Source organism: Phyllobates terribilis, unplaced genomic scaffold, assembly GCF_046119375.1.
Source record: "Phyllobates terribilis strain yellow unplaced genomic scaffold, ASM4611937v1 Scaffold_1__5_contigs__length_1240528914, whole genome shotgun sequence".
In the NCBI taxonomy this organism is placed as follows: Eukaryota; Metazoa; Chordata; class Amphibia; order Anura; family Dendrobatidae; genus Phyllobates; species Phyllobates terribilis.
In genome coordinates, this window is record NW_027362761.1 from 305,703,685 (window position 1) to 305,723,191 (window position 19,507).

A 19,507-nucleotide genomic window follows, 5' to 3' on the forward strand; every position below is an offset into this window, starting at 1 on the left:
TTTTTTTTTTTTTTTTTTTTTTTAAATCAGACAAATTTTTATTGGTTTTCAAATTCACAAACATATAAACAATTGTCCGTCTTCAATTTTTTCTCCCCAAATCTGCATCCCAACCCCTCTCATATACCCAACCATAAACATAGTAAAGAAACCTTAAATGGGTTGTCCACTGCTTGGCCCTGATAAAATAAAAAAAGCTTATACTCACCTCCTGTGCTGGCGCTGTTCCTGTGGGGTCAGCACTCGCAACTCCCCGAGGCTATCGTGCGGTGTTGTGACTGCGCAGGCGAGTCACTGCGACTTCCTCCCATAGAAGGCAGGAAGAGGTATAGATCGTGGAGGGAGTCCACAGGGCGCCTGCGCAGGATACCAGCGCCGCAATAGCACGTCACAGGGCACTGTGACGAGCAGGGGAGGGGGATGGCATTATAATGGAGAGGAGGCAGGGATTCCTTCAAGGCCCCTTACACTCCGAGGCCTGGAAAGAATCATTAGCATAAAGATATAAAATACAATTTCATAACAAGACCATTAATATGAGGCATACAGGTTTAACATTTCTATTACCTGTATGCTCATATTACGGTAATAGGTTATTTAAGACCCACCAGGTGACAGATTCCCTTTAATTCCTATGAAGCACCTAAAGGGGTTAATAAACTTGAATGTAGTTTTGAGCACTTTGAGGGGTGCACTTTTTAAAATGATGTCACTTTTGGGTATTTTTTGTCACATATGCCCTTTCAAACTCACTTCAAATGTGAAGTGGTCCCTAAAAAAATTGGTTTTGTAAATGTTGTTAGAAAAATTAGAAAACTGCTGGTGAACTTTTAACCCTTCTAACTTCCTAACAAAAAAAATATGTTTCAAAAATGATGCAGATGTAAAAAGACATGTAGGAAATGTTAACTATTTTGTGTGGCATAACATTTTTGTGCGGCCATTTTGGGGGATGTAAATTTCAAATTGGCAGAGAAATTGCAAAGGCAATATTTAAAATAGTAAGCAGGTCACTGAAAGCAGTGACCTGTCAGAGGCCAGAGATAGGCATACATAATGAGAGCACCAGTTACAGCCCCTCCCTAAAGTCCCGCCCCAGAGCACGAGCATCTCATTATGGCAGAACTGAAAATAAACAGTTCTAAAAGAATCACTGGACGGATTTAATCAACAAAGGTATCATTTTACTCAGTGTAACGGCGCCCACCTGACAGTGTATGTGGTTTACTAAGCACAATCCAGCTGACAGGTGCACTTTAATATGTTTAGAACTGCACCTGCACACCTCTGCAGGGCCCTCTCTGAATGGAGAAGGTGTGAAGCATGTGCACCTTTATGATGATAGTCACACAACTGTCAAACATGTATCACTTTTGATCATTGAATATATCAGGACTATAAGGGCCTGTGCATATGTTGCAGATTTGTCGCTTTTTTTCTGCACAGATTTGTCACAAAACCTGAAGGGTTTTCTGATGCCAGCAAAGTGAATGGGAATCCTGAAGTCTCATGCACACGCTTATTTGTGACTTGCAGATTTAATCTTCAGTATGTCCATTCTTACAGTGTTTTTGCTGCAGATTTCAACCATACTAATGTGTAGGGACAAATCTGCAGCAAAAATGTATGTAAAAAACGCATCAAAAAACAGCGGCAAATACGCACGCATTATATGCTCCAAAACTGGTGCACAAATTTCTGCACCAAATATTTAACGTGTGCATGTACCCTTACTGTAATTGCTCACTGACGTCTCTAGCAGTAATTTGTACTTTACTCCCAGCACGTGAAAGCTTATTGTGTAAGGGAACACCGTAGCAGTAAGGCATTAACATGGCTAGTACGCAGGGAGAGGTGCAGTTAGCTCAGAAGCATTTTTATTTGCTAAAACATTAACACGTTTTGCAAGGGGATATATTATATGCATTGAATATTTACTGCTGTGATACAATACAAATGATCAAATGACATGTGGCAGCCATTCTACATGGAACACAGAAAGAATGGAATAAAGCCCAAATGCTGTCTTCTTTTTCCCACTTTCTCTATTCAGCCGAAACACAAGTTGCTCAGTAACTAGTTAAATCAGAACTTAACATTAAGAGAAGTACAGCAACATGTTTCATGTCATTTAAGATTAAAAGGGGTATCTCAAGTTGACTCCTGAGTAGCTCACAGCTCTACAGATCCCTAAAGGCCCCGTCACACTAAGCGACGCTACAGCGATCCCGACAACGATACGACCTGTCAGGGATCGTTGCTGCGTCGCTATGTGGTCGCTGTTGAGATGTCAAACAGTCAGATCTTCTCAACGACGCAGCAACGATGCGGCGACCTGTAACGATCTGTATAACGATGCACGCCTATGTGTTTCTGTGTCTGAGTCGTCAACAAGGTCGTTGGTAAGGTGTCAAACACACCGATGCATGCTACCCAGCGGGACCTCAACGATCAAAGAAATGTCCAGACCATTCCGATACGACCAGCGATCTCACAGCAGGGGCCTGGTCGCTGCTAAGTGTCAAACGTAGCGAGATCGCTACGGAGGTCGCTGTTGCGTCACAAAACTTGTGACTCAGCAGCGATCTCGCTAGCGATCTCGCTTAGCGTGACAGGGCCTTTACGTTCTGGCTGCTGGGGGGATGGGCACTTCTCTGAGTGACAGTTCTAGTCAGGGTCTGTTTGCTATTGTCATTGTTCTGAAGTTATCACCATATTTAGAAAACAGTAAATTTAAAAAAGCAAATGACTCAGGAAAGTGAGAGTTGTGATTAAGAAAACTACTCTGGAAACTACTAATACTGGAGGCTTGTGACAATGCAGGACAGATAGCAGCAGCTTGGTCAGGAATTGACAGGTAGGGGGGAGGAGGTGAGCAGCTAACTGTTGTATAGAAATTGAAAGGCTGAAGGGAGCGGATTGTGTTCTTAGGAGCCATATTGAATACTAAATTAGAGGCAAATCGGAGAGATATGTCAACATAGAAAGGTAACTACAATCTAAAAGGAAGAACTTCTGAAACATACTTCAGATTCAGTCTCATAAGCAACAAAAATCATGCAAGTAATGGCAGTTGTAGGAAAATATAGAATTCCATAGGGGACACAATCTGAAGTCATGCTTACTATTATTGGTGCTGTTCCCACTAAACGCTCCTGGAGAACCATTGCTGTCCTTTTCTTTATCTTGATTTTCAAAGTCCATGTTCAGAGACCTAAAAAGAATAAAACCAGGTTTGAACAGATGTATAAAAAAAAAAAAAAAAAGACAGGCAACACTACATCATGGCGAAATCGTGGCACAAAGTAGGAATTGAACAATGCGAAAGTTGCACCAATTTAGCATAATTTTAGCTGTGAGTCTTTAAAGGGAATCTGTCACCCCCTGGGACTTTTCAGACCTCTAATATGGGCATACAGGCAATCGAAATGTGAATCTATACATCCTTGTATGCCGCATATTAGAGGTTTGCTTGCTTTGATATATCTTTATAAAATCCATTTTCCTAGGCTTGGCAACCGGGGGATGCCAAGAAATCCCGGCCTACCTACTTAATTTAAATACCCCCCCTTCCCGTGCACGTCACAGAGCCCTGTGATGTGCACTCTAGATCTGCACAACCCGCGCATGCGCCTATAACTTGAGCCACGTTTTTTTTTTCTCCCTGCCCTATTTTACTGCAGTGTTCTAGGGTGCAGGCGCCGGGGAGTCACTGTGACTTCCGCTCCAGTGACCTCTGGCGTGCGCAACAATAAGGTTTTGTCCCCACTTCCTCCCGGCATCCTGATGGTTAGCAACTATCCGGTTTTTGTTTCTGTGTAAAACTGAACGCTTATCTCTCATGTGGCAACAGTAATGCCTCTGCATTGTACTGCATTGATTACGCATCTGTTTTTAAAAACTGAAGAAGGTAGACTGTCTGAACTTTTATTTATTCATTGGCTCTAAACACCTTAGCGACAGAGCCAATTTTGAGCTTAACCCCTTAATGCCCTTGTTCCCAGAGGCATAACTTTTTTTATTTTTCACTCAATATGGCCGTGTGAGAGCTTATTTTTTGCGGTTGTACTTTTGAACGACATCACTGGTTTTACCATATCGTGTACTGGAAAACAGGGTGGAAAAAAGTGCGGTGAAATTGCAAAAAAACGTAATTCTGGCGTTTATAATTTTTTTCTTGTTACACCGTTTACCAATCGGATTATTTTTTTATATTGATAGATCGGGCGATTCTGAACTCGGCAATAGCAAATATGTGTTTTTTTTATGGTTTTATTTCGAATGGGGCGAAAGGTGGGGGTGATTTAAACTTTTATATTTTTTTTCTATATTTTTCAAAACATGTTTTTGACACTTTCTGCTTGCTTCAATAGTTTCCATGGGAGACTTGACGCTGTAGTTACCGGATCCCCTCTGCTACACACAAGCGATGATCAGATCGCCTGTATGTAGCAGATTTGCTCACTTGCCATGTGCGCCGACCACTGGGCGGCGCTCATAGCAATCTGGACATGACAACCACAGGGGTCTCCTGCAGACCCCGGGTTGTCATGCCAACCCATTAGTGACCAGCGATCATGTGACAGGGTCACCGATGGGCGGGGTAAGTGATACGATTTCGGCGAGGCGCTGTTAAATGCCGCTGTCAGAGATTGAAGAGGCATTTAACTAGTTTACAGCCGCAAATGGATCATGATTCCACCCGCGGCTGTTGCAGGCACATGTCAGCTGTATAAATCAGCTGACATGTGCCTGGTCCAGTGCGGGCTCAGCGCCGGTGCCCGCGCTGAATCAGGGGTTACGACGTGGTGCGTACTATTACGTACCATGTCGTAAAGATGTTAACGACCAAGTCCCATTTTTCAAATCTGACCAGTGTCAATTTATGTGGTAATAATTCTGGAATGCTTCTATATATTCCAGTGATTCTGAAACTGCTTTGTCATGACACGCTGTACTTTATGTTAGCGGTAAATTTGGGTCGACAAGTTGGTTTTTATTTTCGTGAAAACATCACAAATTTTTCAAAATTTTCGTCTAATTTTTACATTTTGACACTTTGAATGCTTATATTCTTAAACTAGATAGTCATACCAAAATAAAATATATAATAAAATCGGTACAGTAGTTCAATGCAAAATGTGCTGTAAATGTTTTCATAAGAATTTGGGAAAGTTATGAAAAATGTCCTCTAAATGTCTGTTCTGTTCATGATCTAAGGATTTAAGCTTTTAGTGGAGATGAATCTGTGCTGCAGTCGTGGAGTCGGAAGTCAGGGAAATTGAGGAGTCAAAGTCGATGGTTTGGCTTACCAACTCCACAGCCCTGCAAAATAGTTAATAAAGAACATTTCCCATATGTCTACTTTATGTCAGAATCATTTTTCAAACATCGTTTTATTTTGCTACGATGTCAGAAGGGTTAAAATATAGCAGCAATTTTTCATTTTTACCAGAAAATTTACAAATGCATTTATTTTACGAACCTATTCAGTTAAGGGACTTTGAGGGGCTTATATATCGGAAAAAGCCCAGAAGCAAAACCCATTTTAAAAATTGCATCCCTCAAATTATTGTAAACTGCTGTTAATAAACATGTTAATTCCTGTTAAGCACCTGAAGGGTTAAGGCAAAGTGGATTGAAAAAATGAAGAAGAAAAAAATCTACCAAAATATTGCTTTGAATGCTAATTTTTCATTTTAACATTAGTTAATGAGAAAATGGACCCTATAATTCATTACATCATTTCTCCCGGACGTGGCAATATCCCATATATGGTCAAAAACTGCTGTTTGGACACATGGCTGGGCTCAGAAGGGAAGAAGCAACATTTGGTATGTGAAGTGTAAATTTGGCTGGAATAGACTGCAGACATCATGTCTCATTTGCAGAGCCCTTGAGGTACCAAAAACAGCAGATACCCCAACAAGTGACAATTTTGAAGACTTGACCCAACAAGAAATTCATCTAAGTGTGTTGAGCATTTTAAACCCATAAGTGCTTCACAGAACTTTTTAAAATGTGTATGTGAAAACAAAAATTATGTTTTTTTTGCTAAAATGTTGTTTTAGCCCCATATTTATAATTTCCATGAGGGGTAATTATTAAAACTGGACCCAGTAATTTGTTGCTCAGTTTTTCCCAAATGTGGTGATTGCCCATATGTCATCAGAAACTACTGTTAGGCCACATGTCAGGGCTGAGAGGGAAGAAGCACTATTTGGCTTTTGGAGCACAGATTTTGCTGGACAATTGCTGAGCCCCGAAAGTGCCAGAACAGCAGAAAACACCCAAAAGTGACCCCATTGTAGAAATTACACCTCTCAATGAATTCATCTACCGCTGCAGTGACTATTTTGTAAAATCCACACCATACTTTTTTTCTGGAGAAATACAAATAAGCCAGTTTAGTTCCCATACATTGTGACCAGCTTGTGGTTCCTTGAGACACACACCTCGTAAATTGTTAAGTAGGCATTCGGATTTCGGAGTGCAGATGTCACTGGATTTTATTTGAGGGGGTGGGAGGCATGTTGCTTTACCAGAAACGTGGGAACCCCCTTTATTTCCAGTGATAGATGACAGACCAGAGTGAGGTCTGGTTTTGTGAGGGATAAATTAGGATTTTTATTGGTAATATTTTGGGGGTACATAACATTTTATAAATCGCTTTCAGTATGAGACAGGGATCATATTCCTGTGTTCTACACTGAGCATTTAAGTTGGGGTTTCTGTGTAAATCCCACAAAAATTGCGATTCAGATGAAACCACTCACTATAAAAGAGGGAGATAGAGTCACTTAGGACTAGTTTGGTGTATGTTCCCCCCTTTCTAGGCGTGCACAGAACTGTGGTCGATGACACTTGTGCTCTAAAAAAAAAAACCTAAAATCATGGGACATTGCCGCAACCGAGACCAGACAAAGTCCAATGTGACTCATTATGGCGAGTTGTTTAGTCTGGGGTTCCGTCTGAATAGCGTTTTTTCTTGGGATTTACACGGAAACTCCAACGCAAGTGCTCAGATGGGAGCGCAGGATAAATGTGAGCCCATCCTTATTCTAATTTTTGGGAAGTAGAATGAACAAATAAACAGCAGTATAAGATCAGGTGACTTTATTCTTTGGGTCTGTGTGATTACAGCGATACCAAATTTATATTTTTTTTTGTGTGTTTGGCTACTATCAAACAGTAAAAATGCTTTATAAAAAAATTATTTTTTCAGTGCCATATTCTGAGAACTGTAACTTTTATTTTTTGATGAACAAAGCTGTACGAGGGCTTATTTTTTGTGCGACGAGCTAGAGATTTGGTTGCATTTTGGGGTACATAACATTTTTTGATCGCTTTTTATTCAGATTTCTCAGATGCAGAATGACCAAATACCAGAAATTCAGTTATTATTTTATTTATTTTTCTGCAGGGTTCACTATGCGGTAACAGTATTGGTCAGTAAGATTACAGCGATACCAGAGTTATATTTTTTTTATGCTTCGCTACTTTTGTACACATTTGTTTTTGCATCACCATATTTTAAGAGCTGTAACTTTCTAATTTTTTTTACCAAATGAGCCATATTAGGGGCTTGCTTGCGGGAAGATTTGGTGTTTTCATTTATACCATTTTTTTTTTTGTTACATACAACTTTTTCATTGCTTTTTATTTAAATTTGTGTGTGTCAGTATGATGAAAAAGTTTCATTTTTAACCATGTTTTAATTTTTTGCTTACTGTGTTCGCCATACAGAATAAATAACGTGATCGTTTTATAGATCTTGTTGTTCCGGATGCGGTGATAAGAAATTATCTATGTTTTTTGCTTAAACACAAAAGCTGCGTTTTTAGTGGTGAAACGGATGGGTTTTCGTGAGTTTTGTGCGGATTTTTTTTTTTTTTACACTTTCTCACTTAGTCCCAATGTGGGACACGAATATTTTTCACTTTGATTGTTGGTCTCATGTACTGCAGTGTATAAGACCTGTCAGTTCTGCACTGACTCAGCCTTTTACACTCTGCTTATAGCAGTGCCTAACAGGCCACCGTACCCTGGGGTCATCAGATGACCTAGCTTTGTGATGGCAACTATCGGCACCTGTGATAACGATCGTGGGGGGCCAATGTTGTTAAAAGGGGTGTTTAAAATCTCCCCTTTCGCCACGTAGATGCCGCTGTCGCAATTGACAACGGCATTTAAGGAGTCAATGGCCCCAACTGTTTCTAAAACCAGTAGAGGCCGATGAAGCAGGAGGCAGCTGTTATATTCAGCTGCCGCCCGCTGGCACCACTATACAAGTAACCCCTAGCGCCGTGAAAAAGCGGTGCTGAGGATTAAAGCCCCTTAACAGCCATCGTTGGTTAAAAAAAAGGTGGTCGTTAAGGGGTTAAAGAGGATTTTCATAAAATTTTGCATGTCGAGCTGGACACACAATATAATAGTGGGTGCAGAGCAGAATAAAGCTGTATTTACCTCATAATGAGTAAACTAAGTTTACATGGGTGTTTGCACTAGGGGCGTGTATTTCTCCCTGCATGAGTTGCTATCTGATAATACCCACTTAATAAAAGTTAACTCATTAGGTGTCAATACTTTGCTAATGTATCTGTAACGGAGAGGTGGGAAAAAAAGTATTCCGCTCTACAGCCACTATTACATTGTGTATCCAGCTCAACATAAAAATTTTGGAGAAATGTTAAGAACAGATCAGTTAAAAAAAAAATGGATGGAATGCCGAAAGTATGTCTTCCATTTTTTTTTTCATCCTTCTTTAATGGACTTTAAAGGCAGTCTGATTTGCAACAGAAATGAGAACAGGACATGCTGAGTCTAACTGATCAGACACAGGGATTGGCTTTAAACATGGATGTGCATGTGGATCAATAAAACTAGGAGTCAGTGTACAGCACAAAAAAAAATCACGGGTAGCACAGGGACATGTATAATGGATGTGTGAATGTAGTTTTAAGATTAATAATAAATGTGGGCCAATGAAAGGACCCTGAAGCCCCATCCACAGAAAAGTATACTTGTCACTATTCAAGATATATATCTTTAAGTAAAATCCACAAATTCACATTTTCAATCCATACGCTTAAAAATTATTTATTGGAAAGTCTTTTTAGCAGGAGAGCAGAATTTTAAACTTTAATCCCTTTATGATTGACGTTTCTATAGGGAAAGCAGCAGTTAAAATTGAAACAATATATTGGACAAAACTGCAAGAATTAGGTCAGACAGTGCTAAGAAATATCACCATCACATATTGTCCGGAATGAGGAATGGCTTCAAAGTTCATCAGAGAATACTCTTAACATTGCATAGCCTTGTCCGTTAAGATAGCGTGCCTGTGTATAAAGCTGTATTTTATGGCTTTCTTACATGCAAGGTACAGTTTAGCACGGTACAGTTTAGCACTAACATGCTACGAAGCTAAAAAAAAACGTCATACTTAGGTGGTAAAACGCGTTAAACCACAAACCTGAAGCTGCCATAGACAATGAGAAGGATTGAAATAAGGAACGTGGAGACTTGACTGGAATCCACCAAGGAGTAAGCCCTGTAGAAAGAAAGAAAAAATAGATCATTGGCAACTCATGAAAAACATCTAGTAAATACAATAATCCAAATTCTGATCAGAATGTAGAAGAAATTAACTGTACTGCAGATATAGTGGTAATCTGCAAGCAAGTAGAGTTTGAATCATGTCTGGCGCCACTACAGGAAAAGAAATGAAGTTTCATTCTCCCTGCAGATACTCACTTCCAGCCATAGGAAAAGAGCTGTAACACAGTCACCGCTCTGTAATCACTCCCTGGCACTCTGCACACACATGCTACAGAGCAGGGTGTATGTGTGTGTGTTGTGTGTGGACAGTCAATGTGTAGGCGAGTGATTATATAAATGCTATTTACTGCAGATTACCACTATATCTGGAGGTAAATAGCAGCTGGGTTCAATTTAAGACTCATTCTTAAACAGCAAGGATTTTAACAGGTGACTGGAACAGAACGACAGTGGTAGAATATCTGATGATGCACTGTTCAGTGACCTGACCACTGCAGCCAATCACAGGCTTCAGCAGTCAGGTTACCGAAGAACGTGACATCATTCTGGCTGAGAGCAGAAGAGCGAGCAGAGTTGAAGTCACAGGGGTTCAAACTGGTGAGTAGTGTCATTTATTTATACTGCTGACTACTATAGATGAGGAATCCGATTTTCTGGGCCTTGATCCAGCAGCCTTGTCAGTGGTCCTCGACCACCGGACACGAGCCCTGTAAACCTCTTCCTACTGGCTGAAATCACAGGGGTGTATTCTGAATTGTAGGCCCCGTTCAACGCCATCATAGCAGCATTATGCACACATGACATTGATACCGGCAGTTAAGAGAAGGATAAAAGGAATCTATCAGCAGGTTTTTGCCATGTAATCTAAAGACAGCATGAGATAGGGGTTAAAACACAGATTTCATCTACCTCTCTTATGAAGCTCCGGTTTTTATTTGCTTACAATGATTGTTTTACACCAGTAACTCATTATTGCTGTGACTAGCTGGTCCGACACGCCCCGTCCTGTGACAGGCACATCAGTGTCTATGGATATCGGACACTGTATATAGAGAGCCTGTTGTGAGCAGGGGAAGCTTTTCAGCTCTGCTTCATTGCTAAATCTAAAAATTCTGATTTTGTATTAAGGGCTGCAACCAGTAAACTAAGGCTGTGTGCACATGTTGCAGATTTGGGTATGTTTTTGTCGTGTTTTTTTTCTGCATGGATTTGTGACAAAACCTGAAGCGATCCTGATGCAAAGTGAATGAAAAACCTGAAGTGTCATGCACACGTTGAGTATTTTTGACTTGCAGATTTGGTGCAGAAAATAATTTGCAGCATGTGAATTATCTGTGCGTTTTTTTGCCTGGATTTTTCACCTATTGAATGCACTGAAAAAAACAGGGCTGTGGAGTCGGTAAGTCAAACCTCCGACTCAGACTCCTCAATTTCCATGACTCCGACTCCCTCATACATGGCTCATGTTTAAGTGATAAATTTACTGTAGCACAGATTCATCTCAGCTAAAAGTCTAGATCCTTAGATCAGGAATAGGACAGACATTTATAGGACACTTCATAACTTTCCAAAATTCTTATGAAACAATATTCCCCACAAACTGCATTGAACTACTGTACCCAATTTATTATATATTTTATGAGTTGGAGTTGGTACATATTATATAGACTCAGATTCCACCAAAATGGGCTCCGACTCAGACTCCACAGCCCTGGAAAAACCGCAGGCAAAAAAATGCGGCAAAACCGCAGCAAAAACGCAACATTTGTGAGGCTGTGTTTTCCTACCAAGAGATTCAGAAATAGTGCAGAAATTTTTGCAATCAAATACTCAACGTGTGCCTGTACCCCTAAGGGTATGTGACCATGATCCGGAGTAGCAGCGGTTTGGACGCAGCTCAACTGCGCTGCTTCCAAACCGCTGCGTTGCACAGTACAAGCACAGTGGATAGATTTATAGAAATCCCATGCCCACTGTGCTTCTATTTGCCACCGCGTAAACTCACCGGTGGCGCGGCTTTAGGAGCCGCAGCATGACAATTTCTGTTGTGGAGACGTCAGTCTCCGCAACAGAAATTTCCACAATAAAATGTATAGGATGCGTTAAACCCACATGGTGGATTTAACTGCGTGATTAGAACGCAGCACTTTGGATGCAGCAAATATATGCTGCGTCCAAAGCGCTGCTACTTCCTGATCATGGGAACATAGCCTTAGTGATGCATCGTTGGATTCAGCTTCTCTTTTCCTATATCAGGCTATGTGCCCACGTTGCAGAAATGAAGCTGAAAATTTCTGCTTCATTTCTGCAAGTCCTCTCCCGGAAAAACGCATGCGGAATTCCGCACGCGTTTATCGCGCATTTTTCGTGCGTTTATCGCGCGTTTTCCACATGCGGAATTGCCTTGCGGTTTTTATGCATAGCTCAAGGCAATTCCGCTTGCGGAAACGCAAAATGAATTGACATGCTGCGGATTTTTGAACGCAGCGTGGGCATTGAACTTGCGGAATCACCTTGGGGACCGGATTACCTAGCGTTTTACAAGCGTTTCCGCTGCGGAAATTCAGCATCAAAAACGCTTGTAATCCGCAACGTGGGCACGCAGCCTCACGGTGCTCTCAGATGAGGTAGCAAAAACCTGCTGACAGATTCCCTTTAAAAGGCTCCTACTCAGTGGCCACAGACAACAGACCAGGGCCCCGAGAATTGGATCGCTCGCTCATATATATTAATTGCCCATTATGAAGTTTTTATTTAACCCAGACATGGACGTAAACTTTGAATGACAGGTGACAGCAGCTAAAAGCAGTAATAGTTTCATTGTTAATGGAAACGCTTTTAACATTTTGCCTTGGTTCCTTCAAACCCTATGGAGAAGCATAAGAGAAAGGCAGCAGGGGGGGGAAACACCATACCCTGAGCATTTTAAACAAAAAGCTACACAGCTCAAAAATGCCATAAAACAAAGTTGTTCAGTCACACAGCATTTTATATGTCTTCAAAAGACAGTAACTTTTTACAAGCCCTTTTTAATTATACAACCTTTAAAAGGAGATGTCCGGTCCAAAACGGTAAGTCTGCAGTCACTCTGTGACTGCAGACTTATGAATTCCCCCAGCGCTGGCACTGTGCGCTGCGGGGATTCATCGGTTTCTGAACAGAGTCTGTCTAGTTGGCGCAGCCTCACTCTATACAAGTGTATGCAAGCAAGGCCGTGCTCACTGGCCGGGAATATGTATGCTATGTGCCCACGATGCAGAAATGCTCTGGATTTTTCCTGAGCGTTTCTGCATCTCCCTGGCAGAAAAAACGCATGCGGATTGTACATGCGTTTTTTCTGCCAGGGACAAGTGGATGTGAAGAGTTTTTAGCATGCGATTTCACATGCTTTTCCAAGAGATTTTAACATCACTTGAAAAAGTGCTTGAAAGTTGGTCACACAATATAAATCCATGCAACCGGCATGGATTTATATTGTGTGACCAACATAATGTTAAAGAATTTGAAAGTAAAAAATAAAAAAAATAACCTTATACTCACCTTTCCAGCGGCCTCGGTCTGCATCCGGCGTCGCTGCTGGCTCCGTAGCGTATACTGGTAATGTAAAAGGACCTTCCATGACGTCAGCGGTCATGTGACAGGTCACGGAGCCGCCAATGGCAGCGTTCGCATGACCTGTCACATGACCGCTGACGTCATGGAAGGTCATTTTACATTACCGGTACCCGCCACGGAGCCAGCAGCGACGCTGGGAGCAGAGCAGGGGCCATCGGAAGGTGAGTATAAGGTTATTTTTTATTTTAAATTCTTTTTTTTTTTACATGTACTATGGCACACGGGTCTGGAGGAGAGTCTCCTCTTCTCCAGATCCCGGTACCATCCGAACATTGAATCGTATAATATCCGCATGTGTACATGAAGTCCCGGCTCAGAGCATGCACTGGGGGATTCATAAGTCTGCAGTCACACATCGATTTGGACCGGACAATCCCTTTAAATGTAGATTTTAATTTCCATTTTTAAATTCAGACTGTTTTTTGGCCAAAAAGTGTGAACAATAGCCATGCAAAAAAGTCACAGTAAAGCACTGAGTGCAAAGCCATATTAAAAGGGATTGTCTGGGTTGGTCACCCTAGGGAAGTGTTGGAATTCCAATGAATGCCCAGGATCCTCAAGAGCCACATTGGCCACCGATTTTGGTTATCAATTAATGCGTGGATGAGGCTAGGGTTACAAAGCGGTGTGTCACGCAATACTCAATTCGCAGTGACGTATTGCAACCTCACATCCAATGATTTGCTACTTGTGAACATTTTAGTTGGGATTTGTGGGGGGGTTGTTGTTTTTACACAGAGAAATAATTACTTTTTGGAGAGTTCCTGTTTGCATGCCACTAAAGCTAGGAGAAGTCCATAGGCATGTAGACAGTCTCTTTTAGGAGGAAAGCCATCCACAATACACAAATACGTGTTTAACATTATCATGTATATTGGAATTCCACTATAGATTCAAAGTTGTAAATGTATTAAAGTCACAGAGCCCCTCACACTGTTCTAAAAATCCAACTAAAATTAGAGCTTTTTGATGGAGGACAAGCAAATACAAGCCCTTCTCATAAATGCTGAAACTTGTAAAACTAGATCTGTCAAAATATCATGAAGCATCTGCGCCTGTATTATTCAAATCACCCGCAATTACGTTACACAATGCCAAGTGAGACGTCACCGTTCTACATAGATTTCGTTTCTAGATGCAGATCCAGAGAGGATCCTCCTGCCTCCATGAATTTGGTTCTTATCCCACAGAATGCCTTCATCCACTGTGAATAAGCAACACTAAACCCATGAATACACCTTCTGTTATACACACAGGGAATGTATGGTCCTTCAGATATTTAGCACTTTGGAGAGAAGAGAATACTTCTTGTAGATACCACATTAATAAACTTGAATATAAAGTTCGGTATGGTGGCAGAATGACGCTAGACGACTGCTTCCACCCACACACACTATGCAGACTACGTCTACCATTCAAGACAAAAGCACCACCCAACCCCATCTCTGAACTCACAACACAAGCCAGAGGGATTTAAATGACTGGTTTGCAGTCTTAAGTCTATTTGTGTCGGTTACACAGGCAGGGGTTTACACCACAGAGAGGCTGTAGAAGACGCCAGGCCAAGACACAGAGCGCTGTGTCAGGGCTGGACAATGAGCACATTCTCCTCTGCTCCCACTGCAGTCACCTTCTACAGACACACCGAGAGCTTGTCACTCAAGGCACACAATGAACACCACACACACAGCTGCCTACTAGCACTGATTGTCCAAGGCAATGGCATGCAAAATGACTGCCGAAAACAAAGCCAGGGTGACATGCTGCAGGTGTGAATTCTGGCTTCCTCAGAAGTACACAAGGGTGGCACTTGCTGGCTCATGGGCGATGAGCAGCAGGTGAAATTGTACATGTAGAGGGAAGCTGAATCAGTGTCACTCACTTTTTTTGCAGTTTAAAAACGACTTCAGCAATGAAAATTGATGCATCAGAGTTGTTAAATTGCACATTTCTTTATTTAGAAAACGGAAGATGTAACAGTTACATAAAAGCTTATGTGTAACCTGTTTTTATTTCACAAAGTTATAGAAGTTGGGGAAAGAAGGCCCTTTCTTTCAGAAAAAGTAAAGCTGACTTCCCATTGATCCAGGGAAGTTAGGAAGAGCTGGGAGCTTTCCTGAGATGTCAGTTTCAGAAAATATTTGCAATCCCTATGAAACAGATCAGGATTATTTTCAGGACTCTGATTTTCCTCTGTTATTCCTCCCACAAATAGACAACTTGTGCTACCCTTCCCCTTGTCTTTAGGGTGTGAATCGTATGGACACACCCAATTTACACGGTGAATTGCAACACGCAGTTGTCTTCGTTTCCAGAAGGAATATATACAGGACACGCTAATGCAAAAGTTCTTACAGAGTATAACTATACCTTTGTAATGCATTTTTATATTTCATTTTGCTTATATTTACCGATCAGATTGGTGGGGTCCGAGTCCTGAGACCTCCAACAATTGTGCAAAGCAAACCCTCCCTCCCCTCACAAGACAGCAGCACACTGCTCATGCCTGAGCCCACACACAGCCGGAAGTACGGATTCAATAGAAGACATAGGCTTCATAGCCTATGCTATTGAATCTGTATTCCGGCTGTGTGTACCCTCCTGTCTCCTGAGCTGCACACCTCTTGGTTAAGAGATGGGGGTGGGGAAGAGTTGGCTTTAGTGATCTTTCGGGATCTCAGGACCCAGACCCCACCAACCTGCTTGTAATTATAAGTGCAATGAAATATGAAAATTCATTACAAATGTTTTAAGAAATGTTTCAGCATTTTATGGGAAATTAAAGGAATTGTCCAGTACTTTTATATTGATTGCCTAACCTTAGGATAGATCATCGATACCAGATCGTAGCGGCGGACGGATGAACTCATTGCAGTGGCCATAGCCAGTTACTGCACTTCCACCTCTATATTCACATGAGTCGGTGTGGATCTGCATTATCCCGCTGGAGCTACTATACAGTTGACAGAGCTTCACTGTTCCACTCTGCAGCTGAGTGCATCCGGCTGCTGCCAGCACCTGCAACAGCTGATGGAATAGGTCATAAAGCCCCACTGAAAAATAGGCCCTTAATATCAGGGCTGTGCAGTTGGAGTCTGCGTCCGTTTTGGTGGAGTCCGTATAAAATGAACCGATTCCGACTCCTAAAATATATAATAAATTGGGTACAGTAGTTCAATGCAGTTTGTGGGGAATATTTTTTTCATAAGAATTTTGGAAAGTTATGAAATGTCCTATAAATGTCTGTCCTATTCCTGATCTAAGGGTCTAGACTTTTAGCTGAGATGAATCTGTGCTACAGTAAATTTATCACTTAAACATGAGCCATGTATGAGGGGGTCAGAGTCGTGGAGTCGGAGTTTGAGCCATGGAAATTGAGGATTTGGAGCTTTGGCTTACCGACTCCATAGCCCTGCTTAATATAAAAATACTGGACAACCCCTTTAAGTATTTAAAGGGGTTGTCTGGTCCAAATCGATAAGTTTTAAGTCACTCTATGTGACTGCAGACTTGTGAATCTCTCCAGCGTACACACTGTGCGCTATGGGGATTCGCCAGTTTCTCACCTGGGACCAGAGGGTATTTAGGAGTTACACATACTTCCGGCCAGTGGGCGCAGCCTTGCCTCCATACACTTGCATGGAGCGAGGCCGCACCCTCTAGTCGGCCATGTCACTAGACTGGGCAGAGCCACGCTCAATACAAGTTTATGGAACGAGGCCACACCCACTAGACGTCTTCTGCCTTGGAGTATGTATAACACATGCATACCCTCCGGCCCCAGGTCAGAAATCAGTGAATCCCTGCAGCGCACAGTGCATGCGCTGGGGGGATTCATAAGTCTGCAGTCATACAAAGTGACTGCAGACTTCTCGATTTGGAAAGGACAACCCCCTTTTAAGAAATCAAAGTTTATTCAACAGATGTCTGATAATGTGCATTTCCGATTTCCAGGTCACTCACCTACAAGGAGATTGGGATCTCCTTCTCCCCTGGCCACGTTCCAGAAAGGATGAGACTGTCCATGTGGCTTCATTCATCGTACTATGTGCTTAATTTCTCCCATAAAACTACAATGACGATGGTTGAATACATGCATAACCAACTCCTTGACTCTAGTTACGGCCGTACCATTAGTACTTACTAATTATGACTCCCAACAGGTGTCACTCCTCCAACATGGAAAATACATGTTTTTGAATGGACGGTTGGGGGCCTCAAGCAATCTTGACCAGTGTTTCCCAAACTCCAGTCCTAATGCCCCCCCCCCCCCCCCCCCAACAGATCATGTTTTTAGGATTACACAGTATTACACAGGTGAGAAAATCTGTGTCAATTTCTAATTTCTTGATAATTATATTGCCTGTGCAATATTAAGGAAATCCTGTAAAAATGATGTGTTGGGGGCCATGAGGACTGGAGTTTGGGTAACACTGATCTAGACTATTCGTCCTGCATTGCAGATAGAACAGTGCAACAGACTGTGCTTAGAAATAATTCAATTTTCTGTAAAACTCTGGAAATTTATGGTCCAATGTAAGTGAGTAAAAATAAATTGCCCATAAATGTAAAGCTACAGTGTTTGATAAGAGAGTAAGTAGTCTCTAACCAAAAGAACTGGGCTGGTAGTACTCCACTGCTAACTGTAGCCCAGTTTAAGCATTTACCGTTTCCAGCTATTTTTTGTCTTCTTTTACTAAAGCAATTCCTATAAATCACACAACTTACAACATAGATAGCAGGCTCCTATCACATGCTCACCATCGCACTGCCAGATCCCAGAAACAGGTCTCTAGCAAAAGATCCCCAAAATGGCAAGATCATGTTCCTGGATTCAGGGATCAGGCTAAAAAGTCAAAGTCAAATATAGTCACAAACACCTGAAGCAGAGGACCTACTTTTCAGACCCTGAGCCACACAGTCACGGACCTCATTCCAATTTACACATTCAAACCAGTGGTACAATGAAATCACAATGAAAAATACAGCCCCAAAGCAAGAAGAAAAGGTTCAGAAAAAAAATCCTAATGAAAAAAATATTAAAAAGCTGTTAAAGGAAACCATTATTAGAAGCCTAAGTATGCGGTTATATTGAGCCCTTTATAGTGCAGGTTCTCTTTCTAGTTAAAGTTGCCTTGGGAAGCAGTAATCATGCACTAGATCTCAGAGCATGGCCACAAAGAAATAATATCTAAGGATATGTTTCTTAGGCTGGGTGCCCACGAAGCATTTTCCAAGCGTTTATGCTGCGGAATTTACACAGCGTAAACGCTTGGGAAATGCGTGGTAATCCGCCCCCCATGGTCCCCAATGACAAGCCGCAATGTCAATGCCCATGCTGCGGATTTTTCCGCAGCATTTATGCTGCACTCAAAAATCCGCAGCATGTCCATTAATTTTGCGGACACGCAGCGTAATCGCTGCCATGCAGCGTAATCGCTGCCATTAACTTGCATTGGACCGCGTGACATCCGCATCACTATATGTAGATAAGCGGATATCACATGGTTCAATGTGCTGATGGTACCCAGGCCTGGAGGAGAGCAGAGTCTCTTCCAGGCCTGGGTACCATAGAAACTGTAAAAAAAAAAAAAAATGAAAATAAAAAATAAAGATTATACTCGCCTTCCGATGTCCTCCCGGTGTTTTGTCTGCTCCGTCAGGTCTCTTGCACTGCTCACGCTGTTGTGAAGGACCTGCCATGACGTAATTGAATCATATGACCTGACACATGACTGAATGACGTCACCGCAGGTCCTTCACAACAGCGCGAGCAATACAAGAGACCGGACGCAGAGGAGATAACACCGGGAGGACACCGGAAGGCGAGTATAATCTTTTTTTAAAAAAAAAAAAAAAAAAATTAGCATTCTTATTCTTTTAACTAACTTGGTCACACTACTATAAATCCATGCCGGTTGCATGGATTTATATAGTGTGAACAAGTTGTCAAGCACTTTCCAAGTGATGCTAAAATCGCTTGGAAAAGTGCTTGATAACACACATACAGAAATGCATGCAAAAACGCTTCTACCTGGCGGGAAAACCGCATGTGTTTTTCCTGCCAGGGAGAAGTGTAAAAAATATGCAGAATTTCTGCATCGTGGGAACATAGCCTTATTGACTACATACAGTTGTGCAACACCTGCCACCTTCAGTTACTCTGAAGGGGTTTGTTTTGATTTTGCTACACAAGGGGAACAATGCCCAAAAGTACAGAAGTGGCTTTCTAGTTTTATGTAAATAGTTTGTTACAGCTTTGACTCAAAGCTTCTACATCCGCAGCACAAAACCCTCATTCTTGATACTTTTAGCCTTTGTTCACATGTTT

At 41.8% G+C, this 19,507-nt stretch overlaps 1 protein-coding gene across 2 annotated transcripts in view; it reads right to left on the reverse strand.

The window, feature by feature from the left end:
* The window catches only part of SPPL3 (signal peptide peptidase like 3), a 105,091-nt gene that overhangs the window by 18,557 nt on the left and 67,027 nt on the right, over positions 1-19,507 (reverse strand). For both annotated transcript variants that reach the window (XM_073673567.1, XM_073673564.1), the window contains 2 exons: positions 9,476-9,553; positions 3,126-3,214 (listed from right to left, as the gene is read on the reverse strand). In XM_073673567.1, coding sequence (XP_073529668.1) covers positions 3,126-3,204 — 79 coding nt within the window. In that variant the 5' untranslated portion in view covers positions 3,205-3,214; positions 9,476-9,553. The remainder of the gene's footprint in view (positions 1-3,125; positions 3,215-9,475; positions 9,554-19,507) is intronic.